The 22,191-nt window shown below is 40.5% G+C and overlaps 1 protein-coding gene across 4 annotated transcripts in view; it reads left to right on the top strand.

Moving 5' to 3' along the window:
• Positions 1 to 3,698, top strand: part of LOC108709433 (protein Shroom2) — a 56,520-nt gene extending 52,822 nt beyond the window's left edge. For 3 of the 4 annotated variants that reach the window (XM_041583775.1, XM_041583776.1, XM_018249241.2), the window contains exons 2-3: positions 2,118 to 2,390; positions 2,928 to 3,698. In XM_041583775.1, the coding sequence (XP_041439709.1) occupies positions 2,274 to 2,390; positions 2,928 to 3,194 (384 nt within the window). In that variant the 5' untranslated portion in view covers positions 2,118 to 2,273 and the 3' untranslated portion in view covers positions 3,195 to 3,698. Of the gene's footprint in view, positions 1 to 1,600; positions 2,098 to 2,117; positions 2,391 to 2,927 lie in introns of those variants that run through there. The other variant, XM_041583777.1, reaches the window with a different exon arrangement.
• Positions 3,699 to 22,191: the final 18,493 nt, after the last annotated feature.

Genomic DNA, 22,191 nt, shown 5'->3' with positions numbered 1-22,191 from the left:
CCTCAGTTTGCTGCCTAGTTTTCCTATTTAGTCAAATCACTCTGCAAAGTGGCAACATCCTAAATGGAGCCTATAGTTCTGCGCAATTTAGTATCATCAGCAACAATAGAAACCGTACTTTTAATGCCCATCTCCAGGTCATTAATAAACAAGTTGAACAGCAAAGGACCAAGTACAGAGCACTGCAGTACTCCACTAACAACACTGGTCCAATTAGAAAATAATCCATTCCACCACTTTTTGTGATCCATATTTTAGCCTGTTCGCAACCCTTTGTTGCCAATATAAGGTAAATTATAGTTCTTGTTATGGGATCTGATACAAAATATACAGTAATCCATGTATGAGCTGAAATCCTTACTGTTCAAAGTAAATTTCAAAGGTAATTGCTGCTCAGTGCTGTTCTGGAAATATGTTTGGAATCTTGATTAAACGAATACCTGCCAGCTGTCCACTTTTTCCCCAGAACAGTCCTAGATTTTATTTGATGGGGTTTACTGAAAGACAGACGGGTTTATAAGGGAAGCTTATACTTCTTGGAGCTTGTTCTGCTATGCCTATAGGCAGAGTGCTGTCAGTACCAACTTCATCCCCTTCCACTGGTGTAGGTCTGGTTGCACCCTGGCCATATGTTCAAACCAGTGAGCTTTGTTTGCTTGATATCCAATTTTCCAGGCTGTGGCTCAAAGATTTATAGCCCCAAACCTCATAAGAAATGTACTGCATTTTATACCTGAGATTTCCTTCCCTTAGTAATCCATTTAATGAGTGCAAGCTTCAGTTTTTTGCTTCAGTTGGCTTGGATTGAATAACATAATAACAGGGCTTTCATTTCAATGACTTTATTCTGGCATACAGTACTACTTTATGTAGAGCTAGTGTGCCAAATCACACAGTGACATAGACAACTGAGATGCAATTCTTTACGATGGGAAGCCTGGGTTTAAAGATAAAATATTAAAGGAAACCATGATAATCTGCCTGTACTGGATTGAAGCTCTCCCCCCCCCCCTTTAGTCACCCAGAGTGATTCAACCCCTCTCTCCCTTGTTCCATTGGGAATGTGAAGTGATGAATTTTGGGCCTTGGAGGTACCTCTGCTGTACAGAGAATCTGTGCACAACCCGCTATGAATCCACCACTTTGCAATAGAACAGTGTTAGGGTGGGTTTAGACTATATTGTGAGCCTAAAGAAAATTGCCAAATTCTTCTTACAAGTAACATGGCTTCTGTGGAATCAGGTATTGCTGTGTAATTCAGATAGTGTTTATGCACCTTTTCTACATAACCCCAAATAAATAAGCTCATGTCAAAAAGGGGAGGTATACTTTCCCTTTAAACCTCAGTATTTGCTTCTAACCATGAAGATGCCGCACTTTTTTAACAGAATAGGGCACTGAACAGCGTTAGAATTAATGGTTGTACCACGCACTAAACAACATTATCCCAACATATTTAATTTACAAATTTCAGAAAATTTGAATGTGGAGATGAATCTTATATCTTAACATCTCCTCTATCTCAATATAGCTTTGTACCCTGAAAAATGAGTTTTCGTAAATCCGTTTAACTAGGACTCTTTTGTTTCCTTTCTCCTAGGACTGTCCCAGTCAGTTTTTGGTACTGAAAAATCTTAAGTATTGAATAAAGTAGAATTATTATATTTCTTAGATTGAGACTTTAGAGACTTAATCAGTAGAGCTGAATTTCTAGTATTGCTTTGTAGCATTTGCCATGCAAAGGGGAAAATTATATTTTTATTGCCTAATGCACATACTTTTTGTTTGTATCCTTTTAACAAGGATATCTTATATAGAACATACCAATCATTAAATAAATGTGTTTTGATATACAAAATATAATGTTGATCATTGTGTGTATCATCTACAGAACTGATTCTAAGAAATTGTACAATAGTAATGCATTCTTATGCCTTATGCACATACTTTTTGTTTGTATCCTTTTAACAAGGATACCTTATATAGAACATACCAATCATTAAATAAATGTGTTTTGATATACAAAATATAATGTTGATCATTGTGTGTATCATCTACAGAACTGATTCTAAGAAATTGTACAATAGTAATGCATTCTTTTAAACCTTGGCTTTCAGCAAGAACTGATTGACAGTATCAGCAAGAAGCTGCAGGTCCTGTGAGATGCAAAAGAAACCCTGTTAGAAGATATCCAGTGTAACAATGCTTTGGGGGAGGAGGTGGAGATCATTGTGAAAGAGGTCTGCAAACCAAATGAATTTGACAAGTTCAGGATGTTCATTGGAGATCTAGAGAAAATCGTCAATCTACTGCTGTCACTTTCTGGGCGACTTGCTCGAGTGGAAAATGCTCTTAATAACTTGGATGAGACTGTATCTCCTGATGAACGGGTAAGGGATGATATAAACTATGTTACATATTGAATCACACATTGTTCTCAGTTTCACTGGGGTTGTATCATCATCTTCCCAGGCCCAGTACCTTGGAATTATTCTTAATTCTGCCCTGTCTTTCACTCCTCGTAGCCATTTACTAAATCATGTCATGTTCACCTAATGAATATTTGGAAATTATGATAATTTATCACCAAAGATTTCACCAAAATTCTGACTCTCATCATATCACTCATTGACTACTGTAAATCTCTATTAATTGGTCTTCCCTCAGAGAGACTGTCACCTTTACAAAACATAATGAATCTTGCAGGCTAATATACCTTCAGTCTGGCTTTCTTCCAATGCTCTCTGCCCTTAAAAGGTCTCTTAAACATATTTCTTCTAAATACAATGCTTACCTTTTAGTGTGCATGCTCTTTTGGACAAGGTCCTCTTTGCTCTTTTTCTGGTTATTGGATGCTTTGTATGCAAATCTGTATGTTCAAATTGTTGCTTTGGCCAATAACTCACTTGTATATTACATTCTTGTAGAAAACCTTGTTGCAAAAGAGGAAATTGCTTACAAGGCAGCATGAAGATGCCAAGGAATTAAAAGAGAACCTGGACCGGCGTGAGCGTACTGTTTATGATATTTTGGCGACTTACCATAATGAGGGAAATCTTGCCGATTATGACCACTTTGTGAAGATGAAGTCAGCACTCATCCTTGAGCAGCGAGAGCTTGAAGACAAAATCAAGCTTGGAGAGGAGCAGCTCAAATGTCTTACCGAAAGTCTTCCATCTGATCGGATCAAGTAATAATGGGACAAGTTAACTGGCCAAATGGGGACTCCTGTCTCTGCCTTTTATTGTCTGAATTTTCCTATGTGCAAATTAGTAGCATTATTCATGTTTCTGGACTTTTCACAAAATGGAAATACTAATCTCTAGCAATACCTTTGGTTTGATTGGATTGTACGGCATATTTAATTTTCTAAACATTTTATTGTACATACTATGCCCTTAATTTTAGACTCTCTAAACATTCCTGATAGAATTGGAAGTTAAACTATATATATTGCTTTCCTTCTGATGGCGAGCTCTGTTACACTATTGCATGTCTAAAGGTCTTTCTGTTGCTGATCCATTTACAAACATCCAGCGTGCTAAAACCCCAGCAGCCATTAAATCATGTGACAAAGAAATGTGATCTTTTTAGATTTGATGTATGCAATGTTTAAAGGGGACCTGTCACCCTAAAAAATAATTTCAAATTCTTTTCTATCATGTTAGTTGAGCAAAATAAACTTTACTTACACTGTATTTATTATTTACGTTTTGTTTCCTTCTGTCTTGGAATTATACAATCACAGCAAGCAGGCAGCAGCCATTTTGTGGACACGGTTATTAAGAGAAATTGTGTATCACCCCAAAATCTTGTGTATGCACCAGAATGGGGGACCTAATGTCCATGTGCAGTGCCCTACACAATTATAGAGCCTGAGGAGGGAAGGGGGAATGTGAGGAGAGCAGTGACATGTAGGAAGTGCTGAATGGAAAGTGAAAGTAATTGACTGCCCCTCCTCTATGCCACAGGCATAGAGGCGGGGCAGTTAATATTTGATTGACAGTTTAGATATTTAAACACCTTTATAACAGGTATGGATGTTTTAATGAAAAAATTTTTTTGGGTTTCATATTTAATTTGCAAAGGACTTTCATTATGCAGCTTTTTATGTGTAGATGACAGGTCCACTTTAACTATACGATTACTGCCCTGTTCCATTCATCATACTTTCCTTATACTGATTTTATTTATCATTGTGCTGTTTTCGCAACACATTTTGGAGAAAAAAATAAACAGTATAAATTTACCAATGGTAGGAAACAGTGAATTAGTCAGCCTGAAAGAGGGCAAGTCTGCCACATGCAGGGCTTTATGTACTGTACACCTGCAAGCTCAGACTGACGTGTTACGGCAATGAGGCTCCTTGCCTTCATACATAGCTCCCAGCATGTCGTTGTTGGAAAGCAGGATACTAGAGCCTGTCATAATTCCTTTTTTGTCTCTGTATTAAAGGGATTGTTCACCTTTAAATTAACTTTTAGTATGATGTAGACAGGGCCACCATTAGAAATCACAGGGCCCCGTACAACAAAATTTTTCGGGGCCCCATTGGCCCACCCACTCCAGATTCAGCCCACAACACAATATACTGTGCAGGGCTGTGCTGCAATCTCGGCACCCCACATTAGGTGTATCCCCCCAACATTCCCCTTTATATAGGGACTTATGGAAATATACTGAGCAGGGCTATGCTGGAATCTCTGTGTGTATATTTTCTTCTGTAAGTTTGGTACACACGTGCAAATGGCACGAATCATATCCTTGAGTCTCTAATTATTATTATGACCATGGGGGCTTCATGCCTCTTTGTATTAATAAGAGAAAAAAAAGGTTCTGGATATTTAGAACCTGTTGTGCATGAATGCAGCACTGAAGCCTCCCAGTTACCAGTGTTGGAATTGTCTATATATAAGGCGGGAGCATGGTCTACCCTTATATTGTACTGTATCTTTATGCCATACAGGCACGGACCAAGCCAGCTGGGCAACCAAGGCAACCTGGCTGGCCACTTCGCCCTCTTGCCGGCACAGCTCCGAGTGCGATCGCGTCCGGGAGTGTGCATGCGTCACTAAGTACGCACGTCCCAGAGTGCACATGCATGCGCGTCCCGGAGTGCGCATCTGCATTCAATATTTTCTTTTAAGGAGGGGGAAGTCAGTGCCGATGGGAGAGAAAGGGTCTGGACCAGGGGTAGGCTGAAGGAAGAGGTACGTGCTTGGTGCCCCCACTTTGTTGCGCCCTAGGCACGTGCCTCTTCTGCCTACCCCTAGTTCTGGCCCTGATGCCATATATATGATATATATTTATGGCCATTTGTTCTTGTGCAACAGTCTGGGTAGGACCCCCCACTGCCAATGTAATTAGTTCTGACCAACTAATAGAGACAAGGACTAGGAGGTTAAGAAGTAAGAAATTATCATTCACAGGGAAGGGAAAGAAACGTGCAGACACTACAGGTCCCTTCTCACCACCCGATTCTGCAGCTCGCTCACAGCAGCAGGGGCCCTGCCACAGCATGAGTACAGCCACAAACCCCCCCCCCCAACACTCAAAAAGCACCGGGCCCGGGACAAATGTCCCCCCAGTCCCCGCGTGATAGCGGCCCTGGATGTAGACAATATTTTTTTGTGGTTTTTCAGTTATTTATCTTTTTGTTCAGCAGCTCTCCAATTTGGCATTTCAGCAGCTGGTTGCTAAGGTTTTATTTACCCTAGTAACCAGTCAGTGGTTTGAATGAGAGACAGGAATATGAATAGAAGAGGGCCTGCAGTAAAAGATAAGTGATAAAATGTAACATTAGTTTTTTGCTGCTGGAAAGTTGGAAAGAGTCAGAAACCACATAATTCAAAAACAATATAATAGTTCCAGAATCATTTTGATAACATATGTTTATAATAAGATAATGGAATAGTGGAATACATAATGGAATATTTTATATTCAGTATATACTGCAGAAATGACCAACCGTTCTCCTGTTGTGGAACTGACACTCTCTGAAGGCTAAGAGTTGTAGTGGGACACCACCTGAAAGGTTGGGGATATCCCTTATTTATATATTTTTGCCTTTTCATTTGGGGGGGGGATTCTTATATTACTGTGGCCCCCCATCTCAAACTCAAGCCAATTTTTCTGTTCCATTATGCTTGCTACCGGGTTGCTTTATGGGTAAAGAAACACAAAGCTACTAGTAGCAGCTACTTGTTGTTGCTACAAAATGCCAAAAAAATACCCTGCCATAGACAATACTGACAATTGCCTTTGCTGATACACATGTAGTGTTTTAGCAAAGTCTATTATCACTGTGTGTGCACTGGTGCCCCCCCCCCCCTCTGCTGTTCAGTTTGAATGGGGGCTGGACAGAATGAAAAAAAAATTGAGTAAACTGGTACAAGAAGTTTCTCCTGATGTTTCTCTGCTCGCATAGAATGACATAACAGCAGGTGGCAATCTTTGTTATACATTATCACAGTGTAAAACTACTAATATCATGAAATCTAAAAAAAATATGTAAATTGCAAAAGTGCTCAGTGGGTATATTTCCCCTTTAATACCATGTTTTGTGATGAACAATACAGTATAAGTTCATAATGCAAGGGACTGCCCCATTGCAGTAAAAGGGTGACATTTTGGCTGACATTACCCAGGAAGATATGGTGCAGCTTGCTGTAGCCTGCTAGAAATAGTTTGCTTTCATATGAGAAAGTAATATGTTACTAGCTAAATTTAGCATGCTACATATAACTTCCTCAAATCTTCCTAAAGGAAATGGCCCTTACTATAAACAGTCCAGTAAACATTGAACAAATTGATTTCATGAAAAATGAGGTATTAAGTGTAAACTGCAATAACCCTTTTAACGCTGCCCAGTTGTTGCCACAAAAATATCTTAGAGCTGACACTATAGATCATACAGTAGATTATATCTTGATCATACTGGGTGTTCACTGCTAACACTCAACATGGAAATTCAAAAGATGAGTCAGCACACCATGGGTTAAGCTGTGAAAAAAGAGCTGGCTGTCCAAATTAATAAACCCTGGTTTTGAAATAAATCCCGATCCATATTTTTACACGATTCTTCTCTTTGTTTCATAAAAGGCATTAGATCTGCTTTGGAGATCTTTACTTTGGAAGGTGGCGTAGATAAGAACTGTAGCCAAAGCATAGCAGGAACGTCATTGTACGCATACAATAATAAATGTAATAATTGTCTCTGCCCACAATGGCTGCTTCTGACACTTAGTAACTAAGGTTTCCTTGTTCTAATAACTTCTCTATGCAAAGACAACACCGACTAAACTTATTGGAGGATCAAAGGGCAAGTTGTCACAAGCCTGGAAAAAGGCAACACATATTTTGCACTGCTATAAATACCTCCTTAGGCACATTCTCCGTCATCATGAAGTCAAAAGCTTGTTTTGGAAGTTTTGGGGCTTTTTTTAATTGAGAAATGTACTAATAATACCCACTGATGTTTATGTAGTGTGATTCTTTTTTCCTGTGTCAGATAAATATAACGTGATGTATCTGTGATTCTGTGATCCAGTTACCCATTACTGAATTGCTACCTTACACGTGTTGTATTAGTACAAAGATTAATGCAAAATGATCTTGTAGGACATGTAGTTTTGGACACTTAAGGGCTCATTTAGTAAACTAAAAAAAAAATGTAATCTGGGATATGTACCCATAATTCAAACGTTTGCAGAATTCCTGCATAACTGAACTTGGCCCAATAGCAGAGTAAAGGTGACCAAAGATGCACAGATATCATTAAAATGAAGTTCATTATAATATCCGGTGTGTGTGTATGGAAAGAGAAGAGCTGACCGATATCGCCGAAAACAAGGATATTGGTCAGCTTGTCCACTGGGCAGGCCAGAAAGTTTTAATGCGCCTGAACATCTGCTGCCTTTGTTCATTCTATTGTTTCCACCTGTATATCTGACGATTCAACTTTACACATTTGTATTGAAAATGAACAATCTTTCCAAAGATCATAATTGTAACACCTATGGCCACCTTTAGAAAGATTGTGAAAATGTTAAATTGGGTACATGGGTGTACACTATCAAGCACCTGTATGCTCACATATTGGTACAGGCATCTTTGTGGATGGCCAGTTGAAGGATGCAATTCTGTGCCTTGCAATTGTAAATGAGCCCTGTTGTCACTCTTGTTACAAAATAACAGTTATTCAGACAACAATGATAAATTCTTTAATAAATCCATGTTTTCTGAGGACAGGGCCTGTAGGTCCCAGGGGAAACTCGTCCTTCATAAATGTCCCCGTGGTACATCAGAAGACACAGAGTGACAGTACAGTAGAGAGGCAATTGGTGGGAAAACATTGACAACTGTTTCAATTTACCGCCAAAGTTGTCACTCTGCACTTTTGATTTCTCAGCAGGTGAAGGTGGGAGCTTTGTGATGGCTTTCTATGCTTGAAGTAATTTCTGTTGAGGATAGGGTGTATTTATATTACAGGTACTGGGGAAGAAAAGTATTCACCAAAGTAGATAGAACAATCGCACACCCTTCCACAGATCAGCCTGGTGCACAATCCTAGAGGATCCGGCAGCCTCACATATACTATAGAACAGAAGAAGGTCAGCACACATGCATTAAAGTTGCAGGATTACCTGCTCGTTTATTGTGCGGAATGCAACGTTTCGGGGTCACGCCCCTTTGCTTGACATGAGCAGGTAATCCTGCACTTTTAATGCCTGTGTGTCGACCTTTTTCTGTTCTGAAGAAAAGTATTCTACAGCAGGACTAGGGCCTGTGATGGTGATCGCTGAGCCTTGTGCCATCTCTCTTAAGGTAACCTGTATGGTACTTCGATCACCACGTTGTCCAGATTTTTGGATACTGCACTAGTTGCAAGACTAATCTGATAAACTGCCAGATGTGAAGCATAATGAGTCCAATGGTATAGGTATATACACCATAACTGCCAAGGCATGGCATGCATGATGTAAGTAACCAATAAAAGAAAAACATATACCTCCCATAAAGAGGTCTTATGCTGATACTTACAAAAATAATTTGGAACTGAGGAGCTGCAGTTGCAGGAAGATTGTCTGGATACATTTGTCCATAAGTGTAGGTAGAGTCACAAACATTGTATTTTGAGTTCATGAAGAGATGGAGATCTGGTAACAGCGGAAAAAATGGAGATAAGCAGCAGTGCAGACTGTAAAGATCAGTCAGGTCCGGGCATCTTAATTTCTTATAGCTAGATATTGATCAACCATGATTAATTGGGGTTGAGAATTCCAGGGTGGATCATATACTGTACAAGAGAGCCATTGACACCAATATTAAGAGTTGGCACTAGTCATTGGTCACAATTAAAAAAGTAATGATGATGATAAAAGTGAAAAGTGAATAAAGGATATATGGTTTGTCAGCAGGGAGATAATGCTCATGTAAGGCTTTGCTGAGATTCAAACTAGGAACTAAGGCCAGGAGAGTCGTTGGTGACTCTAATTACCTTTCACTTGCCTTTTCCATTTCATCCTAACAGCCTTCTTGGTCAGCAAATCAGAGACAGCTGTAAACCCAGCTCCCACATTACTTCTTTGCCTGAGTAATAGCTTCTGTAATGTGAGCAGTTTGACTTGCCCCTAGTTCTTGCTCCTATTGCTCAGTACTATTCCTTTCCTAGGTATGTCCTATGTTTTTGTCTGCTCTATCCCACTCCTGCCTGTTCCTGTCTCTATGTCCATTCCTTCCCACTCCTGCTTATTTTGTTCCTGACTTTGTCCCCCCTTCTTCAGGACTTGTTTGTATGTTAACTGACTCATTACTTCCCCTTCAGAATCTCTTACAACTCAAAAAGTAATTCTTGGGGCGAGGAGAAAAAGCAGAAGAGGATCATCAAGGAGATGTTGGAGAACAGAAGGTGAAGAGCTGTCAGAGAAGCAAAGAAAATGGTAATTTACAGTTAGGCCCATAAATCTTTGGACAGAGACAACTTTTTTCTAATTTTGGTTCTGTACATTACCACAATGAATTTTAAATGAAACAACCCAGATTCAGTTGAACTGCAGACTTTCAGCTTTAATTCAGTCGGTTGAACAAAAAGTTTGCATAAAAATGTGAGGAACTAAAGCATTTTTTAACACAATCACTTCATTTCAGGGGCTCAAAAGCAATTGGACAATTGATTCAAAGGCTATTTCATGGACAGGTGTGGGTAATTCCTTCGTTATTTTATTATCAATGAAGCAGATAAAAGCCCTGGAGTTGATTTGAGAGGGGGAGGTGCTTGTACGTGGGAGATTTTGCTGTGAACAGACAACATGCGGTCAAAGGAGCTCTCCATGCAGTTGAAACAAGCCATCCTTAAAGGGCATGTCAACCCCCCTAACACAAATTTTATCTGAGAAAAGCCTTTTAGCATGATTTACATACCGACCACTGCAGTCCTTGACAAGTAATCCGTTAAGCAGCACTGTTGTTTTTCCCTTCCGGCTGGTTTCCAGCACTGTCAGCCTCTCTCCCCCCTCCCTTAGGAATGCGCGCTGTAATTTGGCAATACGCTCATGCGCAGTTCACAAAAAAAATCTAACATATGCGCAGATGACTGTGTTTAGCGTCGGCAAAATAATCAAGCCGCTATTGGCGCATGCGCATTGGTATCAGGAAGAGTGCATATAGGAAAAAATGGCTGCCAGGTTAGTCAGTGCGCAATGGTTCAAAGAATGCGACGGTGCAGGGAAACTGGAGCGCTTTTCAAAGCGAGACTAATGCGGTTCACATTGGGCTAAGGTAGGCTACACAGGGATACTAAAATAAAAAAGCGGCTTGACTTTTCCTTTAAGCTGCAAAAACAGAAAAAAACATCAAGAAATGGCTACAATATTAGAAGTAGCAAAATCTACAGTTTGGTACATCCTGAGAGAGAAAAAAAGAAAGCACTGGTGAAATCAGCAACGCAAAAAGACCTGGACCTCAACGGAAGACAACAGTGGTGGATGATAGCAGAATCATTTCCCCTTCACAACAGCCAACAACACTCTCCAGGAGGTAGGCGTATTGATATCCAAGTCTACCAAAAAGAGAAGACTGCATGAAAGTAAATACAGAGGGTGCACTGCAAGGTGCAAGCCACTCATAAGCTTTAAGAATAGAAAGGCTTTGCTAAAAAAAATCTAAAAAAGCCAGCACAGTTCTGGGAAAACATTCTTTGGGCAGATGAAACCAAGATCAACCTCTACCATAATGATGGCAAGAAAAAAGTATGGACAAAATACATAGAACAGCTCATGATACAAAGAATACCACATCATCTATAAAACATGGTAGAGGCAGTGTGATGGCTTGGGCATGCATGGCTGCCAATGGCACTGGGACAATAGTGTTTATCGATGATGTGACACAGGACAGAAGCAGCTGAATGAATTCTGAGGTGTTCAGAGACATACGGTCTGCTCAAATCCAGCTAAATGCAGTCAAATTGATTGGGAGCGTTTAATAATACAGATGGACAATGGCCCAAAACATACAGCCAAAGCAACCCAGGAGGCCAAGTCAGTCACTTGATTTGAACCCAATTGAGAATGCATTTCACTTGTTGAAGACTAAACTTCGGACAGAAAGGCCCACAAACAAAAAGCAACTGAAAGCTGCTGCAGTAAAGGCCTGGCAAAGCATTAAAAAGGAGGAAACAGTGGCGGAACTACCAGGGGTGCAAGAGGTGCAGCGACACCAGGGTCCGAGCCCCTGCACCCCCGATGGGGCCCGCCGCCCGCAAGTCAGAGCCAGATTCAAATTATTAGTGGCAGTGGAGATTGGGAGGAGATCGCAAACTCCTCGGCGTGCTGCGTGTGACGTCACCGCCGGCGCTCTGTGTGCGACGTCATCGATGGGCGCGCTGCGTGTGACTTCATCGCCGGCGCGCTTTAGTCTCCACAGGCGGCACTCTGCAGCTGAACTAAGTTAAGTGTTTGTGTGAGCATACTGCATGACAGTGGGTAAGTGCTAGGCAGGGGGTGGTTGGGGCTGTAGGGGCTGTGGGGGCCCCTAAAGGTCAGGTTTTTAGCTAAGCGCTTGGCTCATCAGTCACGTTGGGCACAGACACAACACAAATACCACAAGCAGTAATGCAAATCTAAATAGGTTTTTATTGATCAGGGAACTTTTATTTACTGTATGTGCATCACAAAATATTTCCCAACATAGATTCCTTTTGTATTTGGGATTGGCTAACTCTTTTACTACCAGAGTGCAGTCATTTCATTAAAATCCTTTGTTTGGGTAATAGAGATAAAGAAAAATTATATTGGCATTACTAGGGAGCATAATATTGGGCGAAAGAGCTTATCTGTACTCTAATATCTGCACTCTAATATCTGCACTCTAAGGAAAACTAATTCATTTTAAGCAGTTTGTTCATGAACAGACACAGAAAGATTCAGCATAAAGGCTGCTTTTTAAAGTTTCATATAGTAGTTCCTACACCTTATATCAGTTCCCAGAAAATCTGCTTCCCGGAAATTCAATCTCCAAATGGGTCTTTTGTATCACTGTAGAATTTTTTTTCAATCAGATAAATGCCTAGATATGTAAGGTTATACTCCAGCTTTTCCAAACGCATTAAAGAGGCCATACATGAACTGCATATTATTATTCTCTGTAAAACACCATGCATTTCATATCATTTAAATAACTTGCCCAAGGGAAAAAAGAGATTAAAGTTAATGCTCAATTCTTGTTACATGATTACTAAAGTAAGCACTATCTCTCCCTACTATACCTGCTATCCCTCAGTCACACTCCCTTCCCAGAGACTATTATCCCACTGTTACTATAGGCACCATTTCTCCCTACTATACCTGCTATCCCACAGTCACACTCCCTTCCCAGAGACTATTATTCCACTGTTACTATAGGCACCATCTCTCCCTACTATACCTGCTATCCCACAGTCACACTCCCTTCCAAGAGACTATTATCCCACTGTTACTATAGGCATCATCTCTCCCTACTATACCTGCTATGCCACAGTCACACTCCCTTCCCAGAGACTATTATACCACTGTTACTATAGGCACCATCTCTCCCTACTCCCATGTCCTTTTCTCTTCTCTGCACTGCTGCCTCTGACTCCTGATACAACTTCCCAATATCCATTCATTCCTCATTCTCACTGGGTTTATAGTTCTGTGTAACATTGTGTCTGTCCCTTTCTCTGCACTGCTGCCTCTGACTCCTGATACAGCTTCGGAAGCTTCAGATATAAGTTCTGGGGGTATTTATACATGGAATTGCCACTGGATTTATTCTGCTAAGTGTTTTATGGGCATTATAAATGAAATTGCATCAGTGGCTTTATTTTTAAGAACAATGAGATTTATACTTTAGAAAGAGCTAAAATAGATGCTTTTATATATATATATATATATATATATATATATATATATATATATATATATATATATATATATATATATATATATAAAAGACTCCAAAATCCGCACACGCTATCTGCTGTTAAGTAAATGTCGGGTGCTGTGCTGTAGTTCAATGTTGTACAGGACCAGAAAGTAGCACGCACACCGTATCTTCTTTACTCCAAAGGATTTATTTAGAATACAAAAAGCATTTACATCGGTTATACATCGACGTTTCGGTTGTGTTCTACAACCTTTATCAAGATGTGTTACTTAATCAATGTATAATTTAAAATGAGCAGTAGAATTTAAAGACTGTGAAGCCCTGCCCAATCTGTGACATCACTACCTCTACATATACCTAACTCACACAGGTGAATTGATTCAAGTTACACAGAATAGGGTGAGAAGATCAGTACTCCTGTGCTACAAAAAGTTGTATCACTATATGTATACATTGTATCATCATGACAATAAAGAAAGTTACAAAAATTCAAAATGAAAAGAATGTTAAACAAAAATAAAAAAAATGAAAAGATACATATAAAACAAAAGTAGCAGTCTACCGCAGTTCAAGGAAGCAGCTGTAGGAACAATGTTCATTTAACCCTGCGGGTGTCAAAGTGCCTAAAGTTTTTATCCAAAAAGTTTCCCGCTGTAGTAAGAGACGTGATCTGTCACCGCCTCGTTTGGGCATTGGGATATGATCAATTGCTACATATTTGAACATAGGTAACCTATGACCAGCTTCCAAGAAGTGCTTTGCAACAGGTTTAGTACTCTTTAAATCCCTGTATGCTGTATTGATAGCTGAACGGTGGGCGTCCATACGTAATCTTAACATAAGATCTGTCTTGCCGACATATGACAAGCCACACGGGTAAGTAATTAGATAAATAACATGGGTAGTTGTACAAGTAATGTGATGACGAATCTTAAATCTATGTCCTGTTCTCGGGTGTACAAAGCTGTCTGTGGGAGTCATATATCGGCAAGACAGACAGGATGGACATTTAAAGCATCCCAACTTTTTGGTTGCAGATAGCCAAGACGTCTCATGTTTTTCTTTCTTATAAGCTTTAACGGGATCAGTATGGACAAGGAGATCCCTAAGATTAGAGCCCCTTCGATACCCAACCATTGCCGGTCTAGGGCATAGCTGTCTCAAACGGTCATCAGCCATAATTATATTCCAATTTGATCTAAGCGCTCTAGCAATAGGTTTTGAAAGACTGTTGAAGCAGGTAGATAGAATTAGGGGGTTCGTGGATCTATCCACTGTGGTGGGGGATTGAACCTTCTGTTTAGCTTTTTTAGCATTAGAGAAAGCTAAACAGAAGGTTCAATCCCCCACCACAGTGGATAGATCACGTCTCTTACTACAGCGGGAAACTTTTTGGATAAAAACTTTAGGCACTTTGACACCCGCAGGGTTAAATGAACATTGTTCCTACAGCTGCTTCCTTGAACTGCGGTAGACTGCTACTTTTGTTTTATATGTATCTTTTCATTTTTTTTATTTTTGTTTAACATTCTTTTCATTTTGAATTTTTGTAACTTTCTTTATTGTCATGATGATACAATGTATACATATAGTGATACAACTTTTTGTAGCACAGGAGTACTGATCTTCTCACCCTATTCTGTGTAACTTGAATCAATTCACCTGTGTGAGTTAGGTATATGTAGAGGTAGTGATGTCACAGATTGGGCAGGGCTTCACAGTCTTTAAATTCTACTGCTCATTTTAAATTATACATTGATTAAGTAACACATCTTGATAAAGGTTGTAGAACACAACCGAAACGTCGATGTATAACCGATGTAAATGCTTTTTGTATTCTAAATAAATCCTTTGGAGTAAAGAAGATACGGCGTGCGTGCTACTCTCTGGTCCTATATATATATATATATATATATATATATATATATATATATATATATATATATAGTGGGCATGGTCTAACTTGTGCAGTAACAGTCCCTTTGCTCATAGCCTTTACAGAGAGATCCCATATAACTATGGCAGCATAGGTATTCCCCTGTACTAAGCACAATTCAGCAGGAACAGTCCCCTAAGTTTGCTCATAGTCTGTACAGAGAGATCCCATAAAACTATGGAGCATAGGTATTCCTCTGTACTAAGCAGAATTCAGCAGGAACAGATCCCTAAATTTGTTAATAGTCTGTACAGAGAGATCCCATAAAACTATGGCAGCATAGATATTCCCCTGTACTAAGCACAATTCAGCAGGAACAGCCCCCTCCAATATTTATTATTACTGTTATGGTGTTCCCCAAAATGGCTAGAAGTTCTCTGTAAATGTTGTTAGTGAACATAAATGGTCTAAGATATTTGCCATGGTTCTGTCTATAAAAATTTCATTCCAACTAGTCTCCTACAGTCAGGCACCAATTCACCTACTGCTCTAGGTTGTGCATGGAATGTAACATGCAGAGAGGCCTTACACATGCCCCTATAGTGTAACATTAAAGGGGTGGTTCACCTTCAGGTTAACTTTTAGTATGTTATAGAATGGTAATTTCTAACCAACTTTTCAATTGGTCTTAATTTATTTCTTTTAATATTTCTTCTGAGTCTTTCCAGCTTTAAAATGGGGGATCACTGAACCCATCTAAACAACAATACCTTGTAAGGCTATACATTTATTGTTATTTTGATTTTGTTTTTTGCATGCTCTCTGCAATTCATATTCCAATCTTTCATTCAAATCAATTCAGAGTTGCTAGGGTAATTTAGACACTAGCAACCAGACTATTGAAATTGCAAACTGGAGAGCTGCTGAATAAAAAGCTAAATGACGCAAAGAAAAAAAAAACAATTGCAAAGTTTCTTAGAAATTCACTCTCTCCACCATATTAAAGTAAATGTACTGCTGCACTGATTAACCCTGGACATTAACACAGTAAAAAATGTGTTTCAGACTCCTTTGCTTATATCCTTTGAGTACAGGTTTGGGACCTGTTATACAGAATGCTCAGGAACCGGGGGGTATCCAGATAACAGATCTTTCCGTAATTTGGATCTTCATACCTTTAGTCTACTAGAAAATCATATAAACATTAAATAAAGCCAATAGGCTGGTTTTGCCTCCAATAAGGATAAATGATATCTTAGTTGGGATCAAGTACAAGCTACTGTTTTATTATTAAAGAGAAAAAATGGAAATCACTTTTAAAAAGTTTAATTATCTGATTATAATGGAGCCTATGGGAGACTGTGTTTCAGCCCAATGCACGGGGGGGTGGGGGTGGGCGGGGGGTTCCAGTTGTAAATTTACGTACCAGGGCCCTTAAAGGTCTAGTTACGCCACTGGGAGGAAACCCAGAATCTGGTGATGTCCATGAGTTCAGGCTGTCATTGCCAGCAAAGGGGTTTCAACCATGTGTAGCGCTATAGTAAATTGTGTGTTATTTACACCACTATTGAGCTCCACTCCCAATAAATGTGAACCGGATGAGACCTGTAATCTTAGGGAGTGAGCCCTCGCAACAGTGTGGAGGGAGGGTGTAGAGCAACTGTAACTGGATTCAGGGTATAATAATTGGGCGCCAGTGGTTCTTATAACTTAAACATGAACTGATTTATTGAACATACACAATCCTCAGTGGATTATACAATAGAGCATGACAGAATTTGGTATCACATGGAATAAGCAATACTCACAGCACCTTTTGGCCAATATTAGTCCCCACAGGCAAGAGGACATGCTCAGCAGCAATAAAGGTACAACCAGCTTTCAGCCTTTCCCTAAGTGGAACCTGAGGGGAATATATCTACCCTGATCCTATACACTTAGTCCCTACTTCTGGGCTATTTGTACCCGGGATCTTAATCCCTCTGACTCTCCTCGTCGGAGCCTGGAGCTGCTCAGCTAAATAACCTGTCTGTCACTCCTAGAGTGACCTATAATGGTGAGTAGCCTATTCTTACTAGACCTGACTTGTCTAGGTTCCACAGAGCTCTGCCTGCCTATTCAGGTCAGAACTAACACAAAATGGACGACTGAAAGCATGGCTTCAGAGCCTTTTATATCCCATCACAGTGCCATCTGCTGGTCACTGTTAGAAGTAGCAGGGGCCTAGCTTAGAGCAGAAAAGAGCAAACAGTACCCCTCCCAACTGTATTTTAGGACCCATTTAGGTGTCCATAACATTGACGGACTGCCTGCACAAAATACTAGGGGTGGCTATTTTACACATCCCTACATTCTCCCCTGGTGAATTCCTTACGTCCCGGCAAGGAACATATTCAAATAACAACACACAAAAATACATTGCAACCTTAACCTGTTATGGCATTACTGTATGGTTAACATCCGTTTTAGTAGCCTCTCCATAGGTCTACCAGGGAACAATGGTTAACCTGCAAAGTAAACAGTTAAACATATCGTACCAGGCTTATTGGGTTAATAACAAACAGGTATCATATCAACAAGTCCAGTATGAGCACCAATTATATTCATAGCAGGAAAAGATAGATCAGAATAACAAGGCACCGCATAGCAGGGTCTCCCCAGAGTATCATAAGTAAAATATGAAGGAGGCCTCCTAATTCAATCCCCTCTCCTTACTTCCTCAGGAACCATCATGACAGGTGTAGGCTCCGCATTTACCAATGAACCAGTGTCAGGGGAATGTCCATTATCCTCTCCTGAACAAAACGGGGGGGCCTGAGCATTCAATCCACCTCTTTGAGGTAAAACAACACTGTCTCCAACTGACTCAGTGGGAGCCACCAGATCTTCTGAGGGTAAAAACCAGTCATTGTTCACACTCTCTTCCAATTCGCTCCCATTGGAAACATCATTGGTGTCACCTACAGGATCCATCTTGTCACCCACAGGAGGAACCTGTGGTATAGGAAGCAAATGATTTCGATACCATGCCTTAATCCGCCCCTCAGAACCACGAATTTGGTAAACAGGAATCCGCGGCAATTTGCTTATCACCTCAAACACTTGCTTCCTCCATCTGTCAGCCAATTTATGTTTAGCAGTAGGCCCCAAATTTCACAGCAGAACTTTATCGCCCGGTACCAATTCACGGTATCGTGCCTTGGCATCAAAACGTCTTTTATTTCCAGCATTTATTTTGGCAGCATTTTCCTCAGCCAAAGAATAGGCCTCCTGTAAGCTAGCTCAAAGACGAGCCACATATTGATAATGCTCTTTGCATCCCACTCCGTCAGTCGATATTTCTGCTTGTACATCAATAGGAAGTCGAGCTTCTCTCCCGAACATTAAAAAATAGGGGGAAAATCCTGTAGACTCATGCCAAGTACAATTATATGCGTGAACCAGTGCACTCACATGACAACTCCAAGAGGACTTAGCATTGGCAGGCAGTGTTCCCAACATGTCCAACAGGGTTCTGTTGAACCGTTCAGGTAAAGCATCTCCCTCAGGATGGTAAGGGGTAGTACGACTCTTCGCTATATTCAACATTCCTAACAGCTCCTTGATCAACCGACTTTCAAAATCTCGCCCTTGGTCAGAGTGAAGTTGATTTTGCAAACCATAATGAACACAGAATTTCTCCCACAAAGTCTTAGCCACTGTAGCAGCTTTCTGGTCTTTGGTAGGGTAAGCCTGAGCATAACAAGTGTAACTAGATGGTGTCGTTTCTGAAGAAACCACAAGATGTTGGCTTTGAAACGCAAGAGGTGTTGGGGCCAGTCGCCCCTGGTGCATAGAGAGTACACAAAGTTGGTAGAATCTGGTTTAAAACTGTGAAAATTGAAGCAGATCAAATTGTACCATTAAAATCAATCCAAAAAACCTGATTGGCTGTTTTTGGCTCCACCCACTTTTAAAATTTGAATCCCAGTCCCCCTGTGACCGACTGTGCCAAGTTTGATGTCCCTACCATTAACTGTGAAAGAATGGCAGCAACTTATATATTGACATTGATTAGCAATAGGTAACATTTGATTGGCTGTTTTAAGCTCCACCCAGTTTTCCGAATTTTAACCCCAGTCACCCAGTCATGATCTGTACCAAGTTTGGGGCCTCTGGCTTTAAAACTGTGAGAATGGTAGTATTTGAAACTTTTACATTGAAGTCAATAGGTAAAATCTGATTGGCTGTTATTGGCTCCGCCCACTTTTCCTAAATTTTGACCACAGTCACCCAGTGAGTAATTGTGCTGAGTTTGGGACACTTGGCATGGACGCCATAATAATAGCAGCAATTTGGCGTTTTTCATTAAGGTCAATGGCTGAAGTCCGATTGGCTGTTGTTGCCCCGCCCCCTTTTTTTCCTAATTCTGAACCAGAGTCACCAAGTGACTAACACTTTAAGGTTTCGGAATCATGACATTAAACCTGTAAAAATGGCAGCAGTTTTATGTTTTTCTCTTGAAAATCAATGAATGACATTTGATGATTTTGATCCCGGTCCTCCAGTGACCAACTGTGTCAAGTTTGAGGACCCTCCCATGAACAATCTAAGAGCGGCGACAGTTTTAACTTTTCCCATTGAAACAAATGGCTAATATTTGATTGGCTGTGGTAGACTCCGCCCACTTTTCCAAATTCTAACCCCAGTGACCCATGGTGCCAAGTTTGGGGTCTCTGGCTTTAACACTGTGGGAATGACAGTTACATAGTTACATAGTTACATAGTTAAATTGGGTTGAAAAAAGACAAAGTCCATCAAGTTCAACCCCTCCAAATGAAAACCCATCATCCATACACACACCCCTCCCTACTTTTAATTAAAATTCTATATACCCATACCTATACTAACTATAGACAGTGTTTGACATTTTCTCATTGAAGTCAATAGGGAAAATCTGATTGGCTGTTTGTTGCTCCGCCCACTTTTTGGAGCCCCCAAAATGTGACAGAACTTTTCAGGTTGACCCCATGACTAAGTGACCCAAGTTTGGTGAGTGTAACTTTAATGCTGTACGAGTGGCAAAAGTTTCAAATTTGCCAATGAAAGTCTATGGGAAAAAATGGGGTCTTTGGGGGGCCGCCACAGGGCCACGGAGGGTGGGATTGCTTAACAGAGCACAAGCAACCTATTCGGGTATGAGCCCAACAAGTGTGCAAAGTTTCATAATTGTACTCCTAAAACTCTGGGAGGAGTAGCGTTTAGAAAATTGCTAAAATTTCATTGGCTGTTGGTAGCTCCGCCCACTTTGGGGTGCCCCCCAAAAATACATATTTTTATTCGGGGTGGCACCAACAATATGCGGTCCGAGTTTGGGGAGTGTAGCTTCAAAACTGTACGAGCGGCAGCGATTTGAAAATTTTCCCTGTCAAAGTCAATACGAAAAAAGGCGTCTTCGGTGGTCTGCCGCACGGGCGCAGTGGGTGGGATCGCTTACTAAAGCACAAGCAACGTACTTTGCTATAAGGCGAATAGGTGTGGAAAGTTTGGCGCTTGTACCCCTAAAACTGTAGGAGGAGTAGCGTTTAGAAAACCGGGGGGCGCTAATAATAATAATAATAATAAGAACTAGAGGGTGTCGTTTCTGAAGAAACCACAAGATGTTGGCTTTGAAACGCAAGAGGTGTTGGGGCCAGTCGCCCCTGGTGCATAGAGAGTACACAAAGTTGGTAGAATCTGGTTTAAAACGGGAAAAATTGAAGCAGATCAAATTGTACCATTAAAATCAATCCAAAAACCTGATTGGCTGTTTTTGGCCCCACCCACTTTTAAAATTTGAACCCCAGTCCCCCTGTGACCGACTGTGCCAAGTTTGATGTCCCTGCCATTAACTGTGAAAGAATGGCAGCAACTTATATATTGACATTGATTAGCAATAGGTAAAATTTGATTGGCTGTTTTAAGCTCCACCCAGTTTTCCGAATTTTCACCTCAGTCACCCAGGCTTGGTCTGTACCAAGTTTGGGGGCCTTTGGCTTTAAAACTATGAGAATGGCAGCATTTGAAACTTTTACATTGAAGTCAATAGGTAAAATCTGATTGGCTGTTATTGGCTCCGCCCACTTTTCCTAAATTTTGACCACAGTCACCCAGTGAGTAATTGTGCTGAGTTTGGGACACTTGGCATGTACGCCGTGATAATAGCAGCAATTTGGCGTTTTTCATTAAGGTCAATGGCTGAAGTCCGATTGGCTGTTGTTGCCCCGCCCCCTTTTTTCCCTAATTCTGAACCAGAGTCACCAAGTGACTAACACTTTAAGGTTTCGGAATCATAACATTTAACATGGAAAAATGGCAGCAATTTTATGTTTTTCTATTGAAAATCAATGAATGACATTTGATTGGTTGTTGGTGGCTCCACCCACTTTTCCTAACTTTGAAGTGCAAACAACCAGTGACCACATTTGTGATATTCGAGGTCCATGACATCAATAACGTGCAAATGGCAGCAATTTAAATTTTTCCCATTGAAATCATCAAAGAAATCTGATTGGTTGTTTTTGGCTCCACCCACTTTTCCAGATTTTGATCCCGGTCCTCCAGTGACCAACTGTGCCAAGTTTGAGGACCCTCCCATGAACAATCTAAGAGCGGCGACAGTTTTAACTTTTCCCATTGAAACAAATGGCTAATATTTGATTGGCTGTGGTAGACTCCGCCCACTTTTCCAAATTCTAACCCCAGTGACCCATGGTGCCAAGTTTTGGGTCTCTGGCTTTAACACTGTGGGAATGACAGTGTTTGACATTTTCTCATTGAAGTCAATAGGGAAAATCTGATTGGCTGTTTGTTGCTCCGCCCACTTTTTGGAGCCCCCAAAATGTGACAGAACTTTTCAGGTTGACCCCATGACTAAGTGACCCAAGTTT

This window comes from Xenopus laevis, chromosome 2S (assembly GCF_017654675.1).
Source record: "Xenopus laevis strain J_2021 chromosome 2S, Xenopus_laevis_v10.1, whole genome shotgun sequence".
Lineage (NCBI taxonomy): Eukaryota > Metazoa > Chordata > Amphibia > Anura > Pipidae > Xenopus > Xenopus laevis.
The sequence above is the reverse complement of the archived record's forward strand: the minus strand, read 5'-3'. Positions and strand labels throughout refer to the sequence as shown.